This window comes from Danio rerio, chromosome 8, assembly GCF_049306965.1.
Source record: "Danio rerio strain Tuebingen ecotype United States chromosome 8, GRCz12tu, whole genome shotgun sequence".
Taxonomy (NCBI): domain Eukaryota; kingdom Metazoa; phylum Chordata; class Actinopteri; order Cypriniformes; family Danionidae; genus Danio; species Danio rerio.
In genome coordinates this window covers 20,515,416-20,535,399 of record NC_133183.1, presented here as the reverse complement: position 1 = coordinate 20,535,399, position 19,984 = coordinate 20,515,416, and the positions used below count along the sequence as shown (strand labels likewise).

General features: G+C 34.9%; 1 protein-coding gene across 3 annotated transcripts in view; it reads left to right on the top strand.

Annotated features, from left to right (window-relative positions):
• The window catches only part of stap2b (signal transducing adaptor family member 2b), a 21,446-nt gene extending 1,502 nt beyond the window's left edge, over positions 1-19,944 (top strand). Inside the window, exons 2-15 of one of the 3 annotated variants that reach the window (XM_073909294.1) lie at positions 2,167-2,252; positions 4,882-4,953; positions 5,127-5,246; positions 5,361-5,417; positions 7,382-7,536; positions 9,786-9,923; positions 10,201-10,273; positions 13,111-13,213; positions 15,905-16,000; positions 16,154-16,204; positions 16,319-16,384; positions 18,239-18,292; positions 19,229-19,336; positions 19,420-19,944. In XM_073909294.1, the coding sequence (XP_073765395.1) occupies positions 2,167-2,252; positions 4,882-4,953; positions 5,127-5,246; positions 5,361-5,417; positions 7,382-7,536; positions 9,786-9,923; positions 10,201-10,273; positions 13,111-13,213; positions 15,905-16,000; positions 16,154-16,204; positions 16,319-16,384; positions 18,239-18,292; positions 19,229-19,336; positions 19,420-19,466 (1,226 nt within the window). In that variant the 3' untranslated portion in view covers positions 19,467-19,944. 3 annotated transcript variants of the gene reach the window in all.
• The last annotated feature ends 40 nt before the right edge of the window (positions 19,945-19,984 follow it).

The window sequence follows — 19,984 nt, the reverse complement described above, 5'->3', positions numbered from 1 at the left end:
TCCCATCCAGGTACTCACCGGGCTCAGTTCTGTGGCTCCTGCCTAGCTTCAGCGAGCAACTGGTCTTGGGCTGCAGGGTGATATGGCTGTGGCCATGTATAAAACCCCAGGGGTTCAATATAGAACCCTTAAGGAACCCTTTATTTTTTACAGAGTAGTGTTTACACTGGATATGTAGCCTAAATGTAGTTTATGTAGCCCCATCAGCCTAATGCCCACTCTGAGCAGGACGCAAACCACTGAATTTATGGAAGCCAATTTTTGAACTGAAATAAAATTAACTGAAAATTGCCTTTTGAATATTATATGTCATATTTTTCAAACGGGACTGAATATTTTGGAAGTGAATAGGCCTCTACTGGAATTCAGTGAATATGAAGATATTAAATTTAAGAAGGAAAATGTGTGTGAGATATTTTAAGTTTTCAATAAACAGCTATGTTAAATTTCAGGACCTAAAAATACAAACTCTGGCAATCCAAGTCATTAAAATGCAAACAACTGATTCAATGATTTATGAAGGATCATTTGACACCATCAAGTAATGTTGAAAATTCATCTTTGAATCACAGGAGTAAATTCAGTTTTGAAGTAGATATTCATTAATTCATTCATTAATTTTCCTTCAGCTTACTCTATCTCTATTTCAGACATTGCCACAGTGAAATGAATCGTCAACTATTCCAGAATTTTACACAGCCGGTGGCTTTTCAGCCACAACCGAGTATTGGGAAACACCCATACACACTCATTCAAACACATGCACGTATACACTTAGACAATTTCTTTTATTTAATTCACCTATACTCAATGTCTTTAGACTGTGGGGAAAACCTGAGCACTCGAAGGTAACCAACGCCAACACGGGGAGAACATGCAATCTCCACACAGAAATGCCAACTGTCCTAGCCGGGACTCGAACCAGCAACCTTCTTGCGGTGAGGTGACAGTGCTAACCACTGAGCCATCATGTCAAATAGATATTTTACATGTAAAATAGTAGTATGTAGCCTAGGTAAATGACTAATATAGCCTATAGTCGAGTAGCTATTTGGGGATTTAGAAGTTCAGCAAATCTGTAAAAAAAGATGAAATAAATAAAAAAGATTTGGTAGCAAAAAATAAAACAAATAGAAATAAAACAAAGAACAGCCTATACAACTAGTAACACAGCCCCTAACCTGAGTTAGAAGTCTCCCCTGCATAAACATTTACAATGTATTGTAACGAAGTGAAGAATCCAGGAAGCATTTAACAGTTCAACTTGTCTTTTTAATCAACTTTTGCACGTTAAGACAGATTAATCCTTATGTTCACTCCCGAACCCACACTCCACTCACAGAACAATATAACTGTCTCATCCCATTGGAAAAAATATATAGAGGAATAGGCTGTGTAAGATTTTATGAAACTTATACAAACATATTTAGGCCTACTTAATTTTTAGTGTATTTAATGATAGTAATATGAATGCAAATATGATGTTTGCACACAATTTTAATGAACAAAATTATAATTGAACAAAAATATAATATTCAACATTTATTAAAACATTACTATTTTATACTGTTCCATGGTATGTGACTTTAATATGTTTTCAGTAATCTTTGAGTAGCCTATAAATGTTTTTCTATCCTATTTGCTGTACTTCATGAGAGGGATTTAAATTTAGGGAAAACTCGGATGATTGCAGGTTTCAAGACTCCCCCTTTTTCAGATGAAACCCTATTGACAAAATCAAAAGCATTTTGTCGTCACAGAGTCGGATTGCCGAAAGAGTTCTGGGAAGCTTTGCTATTTTGATGCGGGTTTTCCCCCCGTGCGGTTTCACATGCGTGCCCGCGGGCTGAGATTTGATAGTCTGCATCCAGTTTGACGTGCTTCACAAAAGGCGGGGTTTCGTGTCTTCCGGCAACCCTCGCTCGCACCTGACTCACCTGTGGACAGGTAAAGAGCTCCTAGATTAGGATGTCGGCACGTAGACCTTTTCAAATAGACAGCTGGCGGCGGTTGTGATACTTCGTGCACGGCGTTTGCTAACTTCTTTTTTCACGTTAACTTGGTTATGGTCAACGCATTAAAGGCGCTGGTGGACATTTAAGCGTCTTTTTTCAGAGAGCCTACTTGAACAGTTTTATAAGTTTGTATTATCTTCACTTATGGCAGCAGCAAATCGCAATAGACGAGGAAGAGCTCAGCTGCCACCATGCTATCACGAAGGCTTTCTAGAGAAGAAATCCATCAAAGACAAGGTGAGTCAGCGTGTTTATGTACAGTAGTGCGCGCCTTTTTACACCTTTACTTCTCAAGACAATATTTTTCATAATTGTTTAGGGGAAAATGTTTAATGTTTGACTTTTAAAGGATTTAAATGTTTTAAAAGGTGCACAATAAAACCCTTAAATCAGCTCAGCTTGTTTAGGGTCGATGAAGATGCTTTTTTGTCAGTTTTATTGAAGAGAGATTCAGAAAGAAATATATTCACTGTTTTACACACTTTGTCTACATATAACATAGGCAAAGCAAAGAAAAAGGAAAAACAATATGAAAATCATAATGTAAATGAAAAAAGTAAAACGCCCACAAAACAAGATAAGTTGTTTACAAACACCTGTTTGAACAGCAGAGTATGATGATAAAGCATATTAAAACATTACAGAAATTTTGCATCATTTTACAAGTTTTTTTTTCAAGGTAACCAATATAAGGATTACAAGTTTTGTCAAATTATTCATGTTGTCTTTTTAAATAGTATCTAATTCACTCTAAATGTAACATGGAGATAATCTCTCCAAGCCACAGTTTACATGTATAGGGGATTTTTTCCCTTTTTTCCCAAAACAGTAGCAGTGGAAAAAGGTTGAATTAGTTAATGATAATGAATTTACTAACATGAACTACAAATTAACAACATACAGCATTTATTAATCATATTAATGTTGAATTCATCATTTACTAATGCATTATTCAAATCTATAGCTAATGCACTGGAAGCAAGAACTAACAATGAGCGACTATATTTTCATAACATTAACAAAGATGACTACTGTAATATTATGTTCATGTTGGTAAATGTATTTGTGTAACCTATGTAATCATATATATTTAGCAATATAAACTAGGGCTAGGCCGATAAACAATATTATATCGAATCGCGATAAAATTGATGTCAATAACAATAAGCTCTAAATGTTTTACTCTATACTGATTTAAGAGACAATCACAGTGCATAAATGTGCAACAATAGGAATCTAAAAGTGCATTGATATTAGAGATGTACCAAACTTTTGGCCACCCAAAATTTATTTACCGAAAATATGTTATGCATTTAATTGTCTCGTTAATTTTTGTGGCTTCAGTCATTGTTGGGATACTCTTTTAAATCTTGAAGCATTAACAACAATCAAAATATAAATCGTTATCGATCAATATGAAAAATAATTATCGAGATTGCATATTTGCCATATTGCTTAGCCCTTATATAAACTACATTTCAAGTTGATATCCTGTTTATGTAAATAAAAATAATCATCTGGTTTTGCTACATGCTATACTATACTTAAGTTGGGGTTTAGCAGTTTGGACTAACTTATTATAATCATTCTTTTACAGTTACACTTGTATTTACTCAGGACTTATCTCGATATTTCTGTAGAAAAATCATCACTCTCTAATTGGTACAATATTTGAATTCCTTTCAAGTTAATCTTCAACATAGTATATTCAATTTTTAACTTATTTAACCTATATGTTTTTAAAAATGTATGTGCTTATTGTAAAACTATTAATACTTTTTTACACCTAGAAAGATCTTATTTTAGACCTCAATTTACATGCAAGAATACAATAATTTGACTTTGAACATATTATACCCATAATGAGCCTTTTTAATACTGTTTTGCAGAACAATATATATTGTACCCTTGCATACTCAATTGCTTTACATTTAAATGTATCTAGATGGTAGATAGTCTCAATGTAAAAATGTGACCATTAATCCTTAAGAAACAGAAGTGGCCAATAAAAGAGTGTTGCACAATCGTCTGTCGCAACATGTAAATTGTCTGCTTACAGATGTGGAAATGTCAACAAAACTGGTTTGCTTACGTACTTGCATGCAGATTTAACAATACAGTTAAAACATTTGCATTTAGTAAAATGGTAAGAGGGTTTTCTGTTTTAGAGGGTTATGTTCTGTTCACAGCACTCATGAGCTAGGCTATTTGTGGTAAATTTGTATTTTTTTAGTTCATGATTCAAGCAAAGAATAAATATTTTGTATTGTGATACTGTAGAGTATGCACTTTGATTATGAACCTGACTGTAACCTTTATGCAAATTATTACAACTGTTAATCCATCCATCAAAAACAGATTTATAAGCTTTAAAATATTAATTAAAATTAAAATACACCATGATTACTTATTTTAATTTGTTAGGAATGTTTTTTTAATAAATATGCTACATTAAACAGTGTCCATATTTTGACGTTTGTTCTTCACAAAACATTTAAGATGAAACATTTGTAGCTGGCATTTAATATGCTTTCTATCTACAGTATGTCTATAAGATCACTTTGTAAATTTAATTTGATGCCGAAACCAGAAAACAAAACATCGTAAGCCTTTCACAATCTAATTTAATTGGAACATGATTGGAAAATGAACATGAAATAAAATCAAGCCTCTGGGTTATGTCTTGTTTCAAAGTGTTCTTAATGAAGAGGGAAAAATTCCTTTGTTTTCGTCATTCCTTTCTTTCTGTCAAACTGGTTTGGTCGTTACTTGTGTATGTTTTATAAACAAACAGAAAACGTATGCTGTTGAGAAACCACATATCCAGATCACATTTAAATGCAAAATGCAATTTCTCTTTGTACAGATGGGTCGTAAACTCTGGACCAGTTTGTGTGGAGATTCACTTTTTTTCTTCAATAGCAGCAAAGACAGTGTGGTAAGTGTATTTTACAAGCTGCATCTTCTATTTAAGACATTGTAAGCCATAACGTTTTCAGTTTATGTGTATTTCTTAATAATATGTTAAATTGCATGGTTAAAATCTGTTTGCTTATGTATGTTTGACAAGACAAGATTATTTATACATCAACTGTTTGCTTATGAATACAGTATATTGAGAAGCTGGAGCTGTCAGATCTCAACTCAGTGTCGGATGATGGCTCTCGTGAGCGAAACCTGGATGCTGCTGGTTTCACCCTGCACATGAAAAAAGAAGACGTCAGGATGATTGTATGGCTTTTGTCATTTTTTATCCTTTTGTATAAATCAAACTTCTTGCAGTTGTTTAATATTGAGTTATTTTTAAATTGGTAACACTCACCCAATGTCATGCACTTTTTTCAGGCTCCCAGTCTTGAAGCCAGAGAGCTGTGGAAAGGCTACATGCTCTCGATTGCTAAGGTTGGTTGTGCTTTTGAAAATATCCTGTCCTGATCAATATCTGATATACAGAGGGTAAAATCAGATATCACTGTTTTTCACTATAAATTCATATCTAAAGGCACTGTTGACTTGAAACCTTCACCAGATACTGGTAACAAACAAATAACGCAAAACTTATGCCTAATTTACACTAGCAGCGACTTTGTAGCTGCCTGTCGCTTTATGCTGGCGACTTGCTGCAAACGCAGGTATGTGTATGTCTACAGCATGGAGAACACAACAGGCCTCTAAGTCAGCAGTGAGAGGATCATGTGAGCTCTACTGGTACTCCTATTGGCTGTCGCTCAAGGAAGTTGCTCTTCATTTGCATAAAGTTGAAGGATTCTCAAGTTTTTAGCATCGCTCAACACACCCACCGGGTCGCCAAAGGTCAATGTGGCTCACGTAGACAGAGGTCGGCAGAAGTCACTTATTCTTCTTTGAAATGAACGGTTGCCTGTCGCTTTGCCACTGCGAGTAGCTCATAGTGTGAATGAGGCTTAAAAAGTTCAGAAATTAAGTTAGCTGTAATGAAAATAGAATTGCAAATTGGATGAAGATGAAACAAGGGTGGACATTTCAGCAAGACCAATGTCCCAAACGCAGGCAAGAACACTCTAGACTAACGATACTCTAGGGCAGGGGTTCCCAAACTTTTCAGTCCGCGACCCCCAAAATAACAATGCCAGTGACTCGCGACCCCCAATATCCTCTGAGGTGGTTATAAATACAGAAACCTTGCATGCAATGACGCAGACACACCAATTAAATTTGTGTCTTTAAATGTGCCAGAAAGTATAAACTGATGTTATAAAATCAAAATGCATCTGACGCTATTGCTGCCTTTAATATAATGTAATTACCCCAGGGGTCGCAATCCAATAGAACTAGTAACTATAACCTACTATAGTAACTATATAGTATATAGTAACTATAAACGACTATTTTTATTTTCAGTATAGTTATGGATAAAATATGTTAATTCTTATGGTTTAATAAAAATAAATAGATTTTTGGAAATCACCAGGCGACCCCCCTTCATTGCCCCGTGACCCCTCTGGGGGTCCCGACCCCCACTTTGAGAACCACTGCTCTAGGGGATGTGCTCGGACCAGACTTGAGTTTCTGCAGATTTTGTGTGATTTAGACATTTAGAAACAAAACTAAAGAGACAGTTGTTGTTTATTTTTATTAGTGATTCCTAATATGAAATTCAATGGTAAGCTTGGCAAGCAATTTTGGAGAATTTAAAGTTTCCCCATTCAGACAGAATGCCTGTGCATACTGCCCGAGAGGCATTTCAAAGATGGCCGCCAAATGAAATGACTTGCCTTAAAGGGACTTTGCTTGAATTAAATAGAAAATAAGAACTAGGATCAGAGTTTATAGAAGGAACCCACAGAATCTTACAAAATATTACTTCATTTTCAGTTGTTTAATAATTTTTAACACATAACAACATAATTAATGAAATTGTTTGTTCAGTTATTAGGTTGTTGTTTTGTTCACTTATATGTTTGGATTGTTACCAACATCTAGTAAAAATTCATGTCAACAGCACCTCATACTCATTTTACCCATTGTACAATGATATCTGAAATCTCAGAGCACATCCTGTGCAGAAAGTTTTAGTAATTGAAATTTTATTTTATATATATATATATATATATATATATATATATATATATATATATATATATATGTATGTATGTATATGTTGAATGTTATTCAAGTTTATTTGCAGTTAAACCCACATTGCTGAATAATAACCTTGTTTTATTATTAAATAAAGGTTACAGTTTGAGTGGTCATTTTTTATACTTGTCTTATTCATCATCTCTTTATTATGGATCTCCAAGTTATTGATTACCCAATGAGAATGTTTTCACTTGACTTAATGTTCGTAAGCATGTTAGATAATTCTCACTGTTTGTGTCTCTCAGCTCTCTGTGCCAGTGTCTCTGAACCTGCTGCCTGGACAGATTCACGCAATGAAGGAAGTCATCGAAAAAGAGAAAACACGACAACGGCTTCCTTCAGCTTCACCGCCAGAGCAGAACTTTGACCCCTATGTTTGCGTATTACCGGACATGCCTATGTAAGTTAAAACGACTTGATTTAATAGCGTAATGTTGAAGCTGACGTAACTTTTTTTGGTGTTAAAATGCTTTACACAACATGAGCTCAAAGATGCATGTTTTTAAGAAAGTGTGTATGTGTGAAAATGTGTGTAACTAAAATTTAGAATACAGCTTAATGATGGCTCTTTCTTTTAAGCTGTTATTAAAAGGATAATTTACCCAAAATATGAAGATTTCCGGGTGACGCGGTGGCGCAGTAGGTAGTGCTGTCGCCTCACAGCAAGAAGGTCGCTGGTTCGAGCCTTGGCTGGGTCAGTTGGCGTTTCTGTGTGGAGTTTTTTATGTTCTCACCGCGTTTGCGTGGGTTTCCTCCAGGTGCTCTGGTTTCCCCCACAGTCCAAAGACATGCAGTACAGGTGAATTGGGTAGGGTAAAATTGTCTGTAGTGTACGAGTGTGAATGAGTGTGTATGTATGTTTCCCAGCGATGGGTTGCAGCCGGAAGGGCATCCGCTGCGTAAAATGTTTTCTGGATAAGTTGCCGGTTCATCCCACTGTGGCGACCCCAGATTATTAAAGGGACTAAGCCGAGAAGAAAATGACTGAATAATTAAACATTTTCTAATCGTTTAGTTATTCTAAGCTTGAGTTTCTTTCTTCTGTTGAACACTAAACAATAGGGCTGCACAAAATATTGTTTCAGCATCGGTATTGCAATGTGCACATGCACAATAGTCACATCGCAAGATATGCAATGTTGAGTCTGGTTTGTAGTTGACCAGGAGCTACAAAATTGTATTTAATTGTTGTATTGAATCAAAATTTTTATGTTAAGAATATTTGTCTTGTTTCTAGTCCAAATATCTAGATTTTAACAAAGCGAAAACAAGATTATTTAGATACCCCACTGGCAGATAATTTAAATTTTAATTTTGACACTAAAACAACTTAATTTTGACTTATTTCTTCTGAAGTTGAAAACAAAACAATATTTTTAGTTTATCAAAGTTTTTTTTTGATATTTGGACTAGAAATTGACAAAGCAAAGTAAGATTTGGAACTAATAAAGAAATGGTAATGAATAAACTTGAATTTAATTGAATTGGGGCGACACGGTGGCTCAGTGGTCGCCTCACAGAAAGAAGGTCACTGGTTTGAGTCCTAGCTGGGTCAGTTGGCATTTCTGTGTGAAGTTTCCCCCACAGTCCAAAGACATGGGCCATTGGTGAATTTAATAAACTAAATTGTCTGTAGTGTATGAGTGCGAATGTGAGATTGTATGAATGTTTCCCAGTACTATGTGCCCAGTACTTGTGCTGGATAAGCTGTCGGTTCTTTGCGCTGAGACAACCCCTGATGAATAAAGGGACTAAGCAGAAGGAAAATTAATGAATGAATGAATTGAATTGAATTGAAAGAAAATCATTTGTTGCATTGTGATTATGCAGTTTCTGTACCTGAACACTGTTAAACTCCTCAGAAAGCTGCCAAACAGTGCTATTTAAACCATCTTGTGAAACTATTCACAATATCCGATTTTTCCAAAATCTTGCAGCCCTACTAAACAAATTCCGAAGAAGCTGGAAACCAGCATCCAATGACATCCATAGTAAGAACAAAATATTCAATTGAAGTCAATGGCTGCTGCTTTCCAGCATACTTTGTGTTCAACAATAGAAGGAAATTCAGTTCTGGAACAAGTGAAAGTTCAATAAATGATGACAGAAATTTAATTTCTATCTCTTTAACGTGAGTTTTTAGTGGCCTGATCACAAGTGGTCAGCTGAGAGTTTACATTGCTTTTGTTTAGCGTGACCATCCACTGAATGAACAATGCCATGTTGCATGTTTTGTGAGTGGTAAAGCATGTGAATGAAAGGGATGTGAATAGCAACTATGATTTTGATTGCAGTCTGCATTTTTTTTTTTTTTTTGTAAAATACACCAAAGTACAAACCCTTATTTTGGTGTTTCTAACAACATACAACATAAAGGTCAAATCAATAGACTGAGAGTGCATTTGAGAGTGTTTACACTACACAAGCAATCCAAAAAAGACATTTTCAATATAAACTCATTTCAGACCCTGTTTACACCTGCATTTACTCTCATGATCAGATTAAAAAAAACAATGTAAATGAGATTAAAATGGTTTAATACATTTCATGTAAATCCAAACACCACTTTTGTGTCTTTTTTTTCATGTACATCTAAATAAGCCATGCCTGTTATGTAATAATACAATAATAATGATGCATATTTAACAGGTGTTTTCATAAAGTGTCTCGCGTGGAAGCTGAAATTTTGTTGGAAAGGAATCCTAATGATGGAAACCTTCTGCTGCGGCCGGCTCAAGATCTTTCTCTTTCGTCGTTCTCTCTCACCACTCGGCAAGAAGTTAATGGGTAAAACACACTCTTTCATCTCTACTCAATACAGAATCATGTTGAATACATACGCCGGACAGCCAGCTTCTAAATGCATTATCTGATGCACTAAAGAACTTAATTTATTGCTATTTATCTTCTGAATTGCTCCCTGTAATTCAATAGTTTTGAACCTTAGACCTTGATCTGCACAATATGACATGTTACACAATCACATCTTCTGGGAATTTCTGCTTAATATAGTTGTGCTGGTTAAGAACGTATATATCCTGAAGAATCTTTTTGTTGCTTTCAGCAAATCAATATTTAAGCATTATCGAGTTTTTCGGAGGCCTGAAGGAGGATTCGTCATCAATCTCGACTCACCTGTGAGTAATGCATTCTTTCGTCATTTTCTGAACGCTTTAAAATCAAAACCGCAGATAAATAATAGATTTTTTTAAACAATATCCCCAGTAAAGTGACACTCTGAACTTCTAAAGATTCAGTTAATTTTAGGCTTGTAGTTTTAGTGTGAGCACAAAGCTCTTTCGAAAGCACTTTGTACACATGTGATTGCTCTGAAAGCAAAGAGGAAGTTCTGATAAGAAATGAGTTTTATGGCTGAGTGTTGGGAATCCGACGCAGTGGCTCTGTACAGCTCATGCGTTATACATTAAACATTTCTTGAAAGAGACTCCACAGTTTTATTGTAGGTGAGTAAGATGTTTTGAGAGCCCTATCTCCACATTTATCTTAAACCACATCCCAGAAGTATTCCTGGTTTTTCAGTTTAAGATTTTTTAGGGGTGGAAAAAGTGCATGTAATGTCATATGACTTTTATTTTTGCATACACCAGTTGAAGGCAAAAGTATTAGCCCTCTTTTGAAATTGTAATTTATATTTGCAATATTTCCCTAGTGCCATTTGACTTAATAGCCCCTTTCACACAGTGATACCGGTAAATATCTGGAAAATTTCCGGAACGACTTTACCGGTATATTCAAAAAAGCGCTGTTCACTCAGGCGAGGACGTTACGGAAATTTTCCGGAAAAGAGCATTCACACATCCATTCCAAAATACCGGTAAATTCTGACATCATTCACCACAAATGAGCTTTAAACGGCTGCGCTTGTATTTGTAAACATTTGACTAAATTACAAACTCTGTGGATGATCAATATTGTGAACAACTTTCGCAGGATCACTTTCGCATGTCGAGATGTTCATAATATGTGCGTGTGCAGGCGCTCACAGGCTGTTTTACAAGCACACGCAAAGCTTGAAGGTAAACAAACAACGGCTTATCATAAGCATCTCATCGATGATTATTTACACAGTTGGCATTAAGAAGAACATATAAACGTGATCTGACTAACTTCTAGCAGCTAAATGTGTCTGGAAAAATATTCAAAGGCTTTTATTCTCACAAACCGCACGGACGTAAATGCGTCTGACTGTTGTGATTGGCTAAAGCAGACGTCTCACGTCAGCACATTCTAGACGTGCACGCGCTTATTACGGTAATCTTCCTTCTGCATTCACACAGCGCAGCATTCCGGCAAATTGCCGGTAATGTTACAACTTCTCTTTCCGGAAAATAGCCAGAACGAATTTACCGGTATTTTCTAAAAGGACCTGTTCACACATACAACCTTTCCGGAAAATTGCTGGCAACTTTCCGGAAAGGTCTGTATGTGTGAAAGGGGCTAATAACTATTTTTTTCTTTGCCATGATGACAGGCAGAATATACATAATATTTAAGTGGTTCACATACTAGTATTCAGCTTTAAAGGACACCTATGATGAAAATCATCTTTTGTAAGCTGTTTGGACAGAACTGTGTCTAGGTATAATGTGTCTACAGGCATAATTCAGTGATATAAACACAATAAGTCTTTTTTTTTGTCTCCTGACGTTAAAATAGGATCTAAACTCCTCCCATTTTGAGGCCCGCCTCAATGTGTTGTAGGACTATGGTTTCCTCGCCCACCGATTTGATTGACAGCCATGTATTAACATGTATCCATAGTAACGCCTATAATCATATCAACAACATAGGACGTGTGCAAAGCAACCAGGTTTAAAAGATCTGTTCAGCTCTTTTTGATCATCAATCATCATTAAATGTAATCTAGAATGAATTTAAAATGTTAATAAAACAGTGCATGCTTGTAATGAATTACAGCCATTTTACCGTCTTTCACCACATCTCCACAGCCGCATGCTAGTACAATTATAAAAGAAGGCGCTTTAATCACTGTTTGTGGATGTTAAATCTTGTTATTTTGTACATAAACATAACGGATATCCATACAGCAGTGGATATGAACGTGTAACCTGTCACATTTGCATGCAAAAACAGTGCAAGAGTTAAACATGCGCTCTGTGTGTGTGCGTGCGAGTGTGTTTGTGTGCGGGCGTGCGTGCGTGCATGAACTTTGTAACGAAATTGAGTGTGACTCATTGCAGAAAGACTTGAATTAACTCCACAGAAAATACATCAAATAATCATTGGAAAAGTTCTTACTGTAGTGTTTCTTACAAACGTTACTTGAGATCTATTTCTTTCATGTCTGTCACTGTGCTGTTTACTGGACACAGTTGAGGCAGAGGTTGAGGCACACTCTGACAGGCACAAGGGAACGGTCTCTAGCATTTAAGGAACTAGCATTAAAGGCACAGGCCACTAAAACAGCTACATATTGTTCAAAGCAGAAAATTCTAATGTTCTGAAAGGTATAATAAATAAACTGATGGGTGTTTTAAGCTCATCTTAAATGTTAAAAAATTGGTCAAATAGTTTCCCTCTAAAGTGCTTTAAAAGCTTAACTAGGTTAATCATTGGAGAAAAGTGTTTGTTCTGCAGCTAATTTAAAAACATCTTAAGGGGGGCAATAATATTGAACCCTTAAAATAAGTGTTAAAACTGAAAAATAAAACTGCATTTACTGCAGCTTAACTAGAAGAAATAAGACTTTAGAAAAAAATGTTAGGAAATGTTGTGAAAAATGTCTTTGCTGTATTAAAAATCACGTTCACTTACAATTTCACCAAAGGGCTTATAATATTGCCTTTAACTGTACTCCATGCTTTGCCTTGGTGTGTATTTATTGTGCAGTCTTCACCACTGATGAAACATATACCACTGCTAGCTGATCCCAGCCATTGATTCCTTTACTATGGCATTGTGTACTGATCACACACTGTTCTCAAACACACAGATCAACTGTGCCACCCTGCACGATGTGGTTACCAGTATGGTGGAGAAGACCAGTGGGGTTTTGGTGCCTTTCCATATGGAGAAACACTATGATCAAGTTCTAGGTACGACTGTTTTGTATTTACTGTAAAGCAAATAAGGAAAATCCTGTTTGTCAGCCACACTGGCATACTTGTTGGTATGAATTAATCATCTGGAAAATGTTTACTATAATGAATGACCTAATGACATGAAAGTTATGAAACAAACCTTCATACAGTAAATCACTCCTTAGACATTCCATCTGGCTGACGGAATAAAAAAGCTTGACTGTTTTGTTTTTTTTGACTGACATTTAAGCTGAAATGGCAAACAGAAACTTGTTTGATAGCTGAAGCAGCTATTTCACTGTGAACACAGTTTCTTAACATAACAAAACTGAAAAGTAGTTTGTTTGGTTGCGTGAACTAATACTTGTCATTCCATTCTGGTCGAAGCTGGTAGTTTTAGTTCTCAGTTTTTTAGACTTAATGAATACCTGCTTTGTTGGAATTGATTTTAAAGTCCAATGATTTACAATTTAAACACACACATAGGTTTGGTTCTGCAGTACACTTGCAAAAGAGATTGTATTTGCATACAAAGCTTTTTAAATTCAAGTGAAGTTTCTACTTTAATCCTTCAAATGAAAATGTTAACACACTAGAATTGGGTAAGCTAAACTGTCCATAGCGTATGTGTGTGCATGAGATGTATAGATGTTTGCCAGTGATGGGTTGGAGCTGGAAGGGCATCTTCTGCATAAAAAACATGCTGGATAAGTTGGCGGTTCATTCTGCTGTGGCGACCCCGGATTAATAAAGGGACTGAGCTGAAAAGAAAATGAATGAATTAATGAACATACACTGCTGGTCAAAAGTTTGGGGACAGTAGGACTTTCAGATGTTTTAAAATAAGCTTCTCCTCCTCATCAAGACTGCATTTATTCAATCATAATCCATTACAAATAGTAAAATGGTGAAATGGTATTGCACTATAAGACAACTTTTAAAAATTAGTTTATCATTTTATTGAATCATTTATTTCAGTGATTTTAATGATGAATTTTCAGCTTCATTACTCCAGTCTTTAGAGTCACCTGATCTTTCAGAAATCACTCTAATATTAATTATTATTATTATTGGTACAAATAATAAAAGCAAAAATGACTGGATTAATAATTTCATTTTAAACCACATACAACAAGAAAGCAGTTGTTTAAAATTGTAATAAATATTTACAATTGAACAATTTTATAAACAGAACAACATTGATAAACAGAATCATTTTCTATAAAAATAAATAAAAAAAAAACTGATGCCAAACTTTTGACTGGTAGTGTTTTAATAGGCATAGGATACTCATCTAAAAATAAAACAGCTAACCTATTTTGACTTGCTTATTAAAAAAACTGGATAATTTTTTTTTCATGGTTTCCTTGTTAGAGTCTAACTATACATTTAAGTATTATTTATTAACTTATGTATTTACTGTATGGTTAGGGTTAGTTGCATGTAATTATGGATAATTTGTTATTACTTTAGTGAGTACATGGAACATGTGAAAACAGAGACTTAAAGTGTTCCCCTAAGTATTTTATTTATCATGACAAATTGGTAAAACCTACTCTGTAAAAAACATTCATAAATTAGTTGTTTTCCATATGCTGTGATTCATGTTTTTATTTTCCCCAGTTTATTTATGCTTTTGAATTGCATTATGAGACCTTGATCTTTCTTACATAAAATTTTAACCTTGAAAAGTAAAAAAACTGTGACTTATTAACATTTTTAATAGTGTAAAGTAAATATTGTCTGGGTTGCTGTTCTATATTACCTTATATATTATATTACCTGTCCTATATTAAAACCTTGTAATAAACTGCCAGCACATTTGCTGTTATGTAACAGACTCATTTCTCAATATTCATTCATTCATTTATTTTCCTTCAACTTAGTCCCTTTATTCATCAGGGGTCGCCACAGCGGAATGAGCTGCCAACTTATCCAGCAAATGTTTTTCACAGCGGATGCCCTTCCAGCTGCAACCCAGTACTGGGAAATATTTCTTAATATATTATTTCTCCTACATGACATAATTCTTAAACTACTAAAATGTCAATATCTCCCTGTGTTGATGTAATGTAGCTAAAGTGTGTGCGTGCGTGTGTGTGTGCGTGAGTGAGGGAGTGAGTGTATGGATGTTTCTCTGTGATGGGTTGCAACTGGAAGGGCATCCGCTGCTTAAAACATGCTGGATAGTTTGGTGGTTCATTCCGCTGTGGTGGTTCCAGATTAATAAAGGGACTAAGCCGAAAAGAAAATGAATGAAATGTCAATAAAAGCCACTTTGTTAAACTGTAGATTTGAGTTTTCAACTTCAAAATTCAACAGAGCAGAGATTAACATGCCATAATGCAATTCACAACTGTAAATAAACAGAAAACACTTGTAAACTCTCAAATAGCAAATATTTTTTACAGTGTAGTCGTTTAAAGAATTGTGGCAAACTCTAAAGATTTAAAATGACATTTAATTAATATTTGCAAACTGAAATGTGATCCAAATAATCCTCGTTCTAAACAGACTCTTTATTAGTACAGTATGTTTGCCAATGCTACACTGACAGACATTTGTGCTTGTCTTCTGTTAATCGTTATAAAAATGTAGTCAGTATTTCTGGTCAGAAAAAGAATAAACGGGAGACTTTTTAATTTTGTATTTAATTCTAAATCTTTTAACAGCAGTAAACCTGATTGTTATTGTCTTCTCTCTCAGTATATGTTGAGAAAAATGAAGAGAACGGTGAGCTGAGCACACACTGTGCCAAACCAGACGCTTCATCTACACCTCCAGTGCCCCCACCCAAACCTGGTAACACATCATCCTCATAGGCACACACACTGTTAATCAACGTATCTACCGTTTCAAACAGTGGATTAGCTTTAATAAGTGTCTAACTTAAACTGACAGCTCGACCTATAAATGTTAGTATGAATAACTCTTTTTTTTCATTTGCATGTTTAGTCACAAAGGCTCAAAGGCCCAATTCAGAAAATGAATACCGCAATATCCCACGTAAGTCATCATCCAGCAACTCTCTGTCTTCAGCTTCTTTTAGCGCTGCAACTGCTTCACTTTGAGGACTTGTATTTAATGTTGCTGTTTTGTTGTGTGTTATTTGATTTGCAGGTGGAGGAGACTATGTGCAGGATGAAGCTGCATCTCCTGCACCTCCAGTTCAACCACGTGTTCCAGGTGACACAAAAAGTAGATCAATAATGCCCTATATGTTCCTATATGTTGATCATTTTCCCCTAAAGTGAAAGTTCACCCAATAATGAATATGTTCTCATTATGTACTCATTCTCTGGCTGTTTCAAACATTTGTGTCTATTTTATTCTGGTAAACACAAAAGAAGATATTTTGAAGAATGCTGGAAACCGGTAACTAATGATCTAAATAGTATAGAAAAAAAGATACTATGCAAACCAATGGCTATGGGTAGGGCCACGCAGAATCTGCAGACATTTTTTTGCTATTTCTGCAGAAAATTTAGTAAAAAATCGGTGGATTTATGCAGAATTATTTTAGGAGGATCATAACTAAAACCTTAATACATGAAATAAAAAATATTACCTTTCAACGTTTGTTTAATGTTTGCAATGCAAATCCAATCGGATCCAGTGTTTGCTAAACAAAGCAGGTTTATCATATAATATCTCTACTAAAAGACAGAAAAGATTACTGTACAAACTGTATTGTAAATAAATAATACAAATACATTAATAGTACTATTATTTGTATCACAATAATATAAGTGAAATTAATTTAAAAACTGAATTAATATAAATTTACACACATTTACACAAGTAAATACATAGACTCAATGATGGGCTAAAAAACTGTGGAAATCTACGGATTTTTGCGCGCGCAGATTCAGTATAGGCCTAGCTATGGGTAGGCCAGTCACAATCAATATATTGAGTAATCGTGCAATACTTGGAGATGGCCTCAATCATTTTTGCTGTTGCAATATATATTTACAGATTCACAAATAGCCTTAAAGCCATTTTATAATGACATTTACATTCTACCTCACTGGTGTCAAAGGTTAATAATGTCAAAGTCAGCTTTATTGTCAATTCAACCACATGTACAGGACATATAGAGAATCGGAATTACTTTACTCCCAGACCCTAGGTGCCTAACAAATAATGTTAATACAAAAAGTAGAGTTTTAAGAAACAATTTACAATAAATACAATTATACATAAAATTTTATCTAAATATATTCATAAAATGTATTCTAAAGAATAAAAAAGAAAGAATAAAATTTGTAAACCATATAATTGGACATTTACCTAATAGGACATCTAATAGTGAATAAAATTGGGCATTTACCTTTTTAATGTCAAATTATAGAATCTAAATAAGCTTAAGAATGAAAAGTATTTTAAAGTGTTCGGCTATTTGAATTATTATGCTTTTATATAATCTGTGGCATAGGATGGTCTCAAAAATGACAACAATATCACTTATCGCAACAATTTTTTTGACTAAATATATCGCACAACAAAAATTGCTTATTGGGACGGGCCTAACTACAAGCTTCCAACATATTGTTCAAATAGTAGTAAATGCAAATGTTTACCTTTTCTCCTGCTGTTATAGTTCATTTCTAACATTTTTGAACACCTTGTATTTAGATTCAGTTCATTTAATTATTCCTCTTTTCATTGTTACTTCTTGTTTACTAGTAATAATAAAATATGAAATGTCTATTTACTCACACTGCACATTCTAAAAGCCTGTTTGACTTTCCCCTGTTAAACACAAAAGAAAATGTTTTCAAATATCTTTTTTTAAACCTGTAACCATTGACTTCTGTAGTATTTGTTTTTCATGCCATAGAAGTCAGTGGTTACAGGTTCCAACATTCTTCAAAATATCTTCTTTTGTGTTCAACAGAAAAAGGAAACTCATAAAGTTTTATAACCACTTGAGGGTGAGGAAAAAGTGAGGACATTTCATTTTTGGCTGAACTATCCATTAAAGTACTGGATCATTCTAATTATTGTTTGTTGTTGTTGTTGTTGTTGTTTTAATAGCACGGCATTTGCCGTACCAGTATTCAATGCCTCAAGAAACAAACACCAGTTCAGGTGAGTTCAACTTTTCTGAACATACTGAACAGTTGAGTATTTTGTCTAAAATAGCCATATATTATCATCTGAGATTATGTGTGGGGGGTTTTCAGTGAACATCTGCTGCATAGTTTTTGTAAGAGCAGGTTTACATCTGAGGTCTGTTGCACAAAACAGGTTTGTGATATAGGCTAACATACAGTAGGCTTCACAGCTACCCTGCTCTAGAACAGGTTTTATTTTTTGTTAGAAATGGCAAACCCGAACTCAGCTATGAATCAAGTGATACACATATCTGATGTAATTAATGAAAGACTTTCACACTAAAAGCATTGTTTAGTCAAAATGATCTTTTGTTGCTAATAATTGATTTAAAATACATGAATTATTTATACTTTATTTTATACATTTAAATAGTTTTGAATTGTCAGTGAATATTAATTAGTGTCAAATGTTCAATTAACATTTAAATATGTACATATAAATTAGCTTTTAATCTATAAAGCTTTTGAGCTGCCTGCGAATCAACATTAATTAAGCATTTTCTTTTGGAAATGTTATATTAAACATAATAATATAAATATAAACGTAATGTTTTCAGCAACGCAGTGTTGCAGTGGGTAGCACGAACGCCTAGCAAGAAGGTTGCTGGTTCAAGCCTCGGCTGGGTTTTTGATTGGCTGTTAGTCAAACTTTCAGCTGTATGGCGTACATCACAAACTCTGGAGGAAACCCCATGTTAACAGAGCACGTTTATATCAAGTATTGTAAAACTACTTAACCTGATCTTAAGCGGGCTGCTTTTATAAACCCAAAACTTACTCTGCAACCCTCAACTCTTTTGTGGAACAGGCTTCACAGTTAAATGCAAAATCTGAAACCCTTCTCCAATGTTACACTAGACAGATTGCTGGATTGCTAAATAATCATAATGTTTTCTCCTTTGACGTATAGACTGTGAACGAAAAGCTCTGGTTCCTCCTGGCTATGGTAAAAAACCCCTCAGAAGCAACAGTCTATCAGACATGCCTAAAAATGCTCCCAAGCAGCAAATCGTCATGGGTAAGAGCACGTTCATGCTTCTATTCCACAATATTTTCTGCTTCTGACACATCCGTAACCCGCTGTGGTTTCATTCTTGACAGATGAGCTGGCCAAGGTTATTAATAGCAGACGACCCATCCAGGAGTGATTGTGTGGTGACGATAATGATGGTTTCACTGTGGAACGAGGAGTAATTCCTATTAAGTATTAAGCTAAGTCTTAAATCTACGACACATTTATAAGGCTTTTATTGCTGAGAAACAAGCCCTCGAATCAAGTCTTCTTTATCGATCCTTGTAGCAATAGATCAGTGTGTGTGTGTGTGTCTGTAAATCACTTCTGCTGTTTGTGTAGTTTATCTCATTGACATATTATTGATTTATGACCATTTCAGAGGTTAGTCAGATGTAAATATTTTCCCGTGTCAGATAGCTGGTCTACGTCTCCTGTTTTCAGGCTTGATGCGATGACTCTGAATGATTGTGACTCGAGTTTGTGGGGAAGTTGCAGGTCTTCTTTCTCCAGATCTGATCAAATGAATATTGTTTTGTCTGTTCCTGTTCAACTTTGTATGTTGTTTTTTATATTGTTTAGTTTGAGAACAATACAATCATCATGGAAAAACATTTTAATCTGAGTCATATTTTCTTCCTTTTATAGATTTGC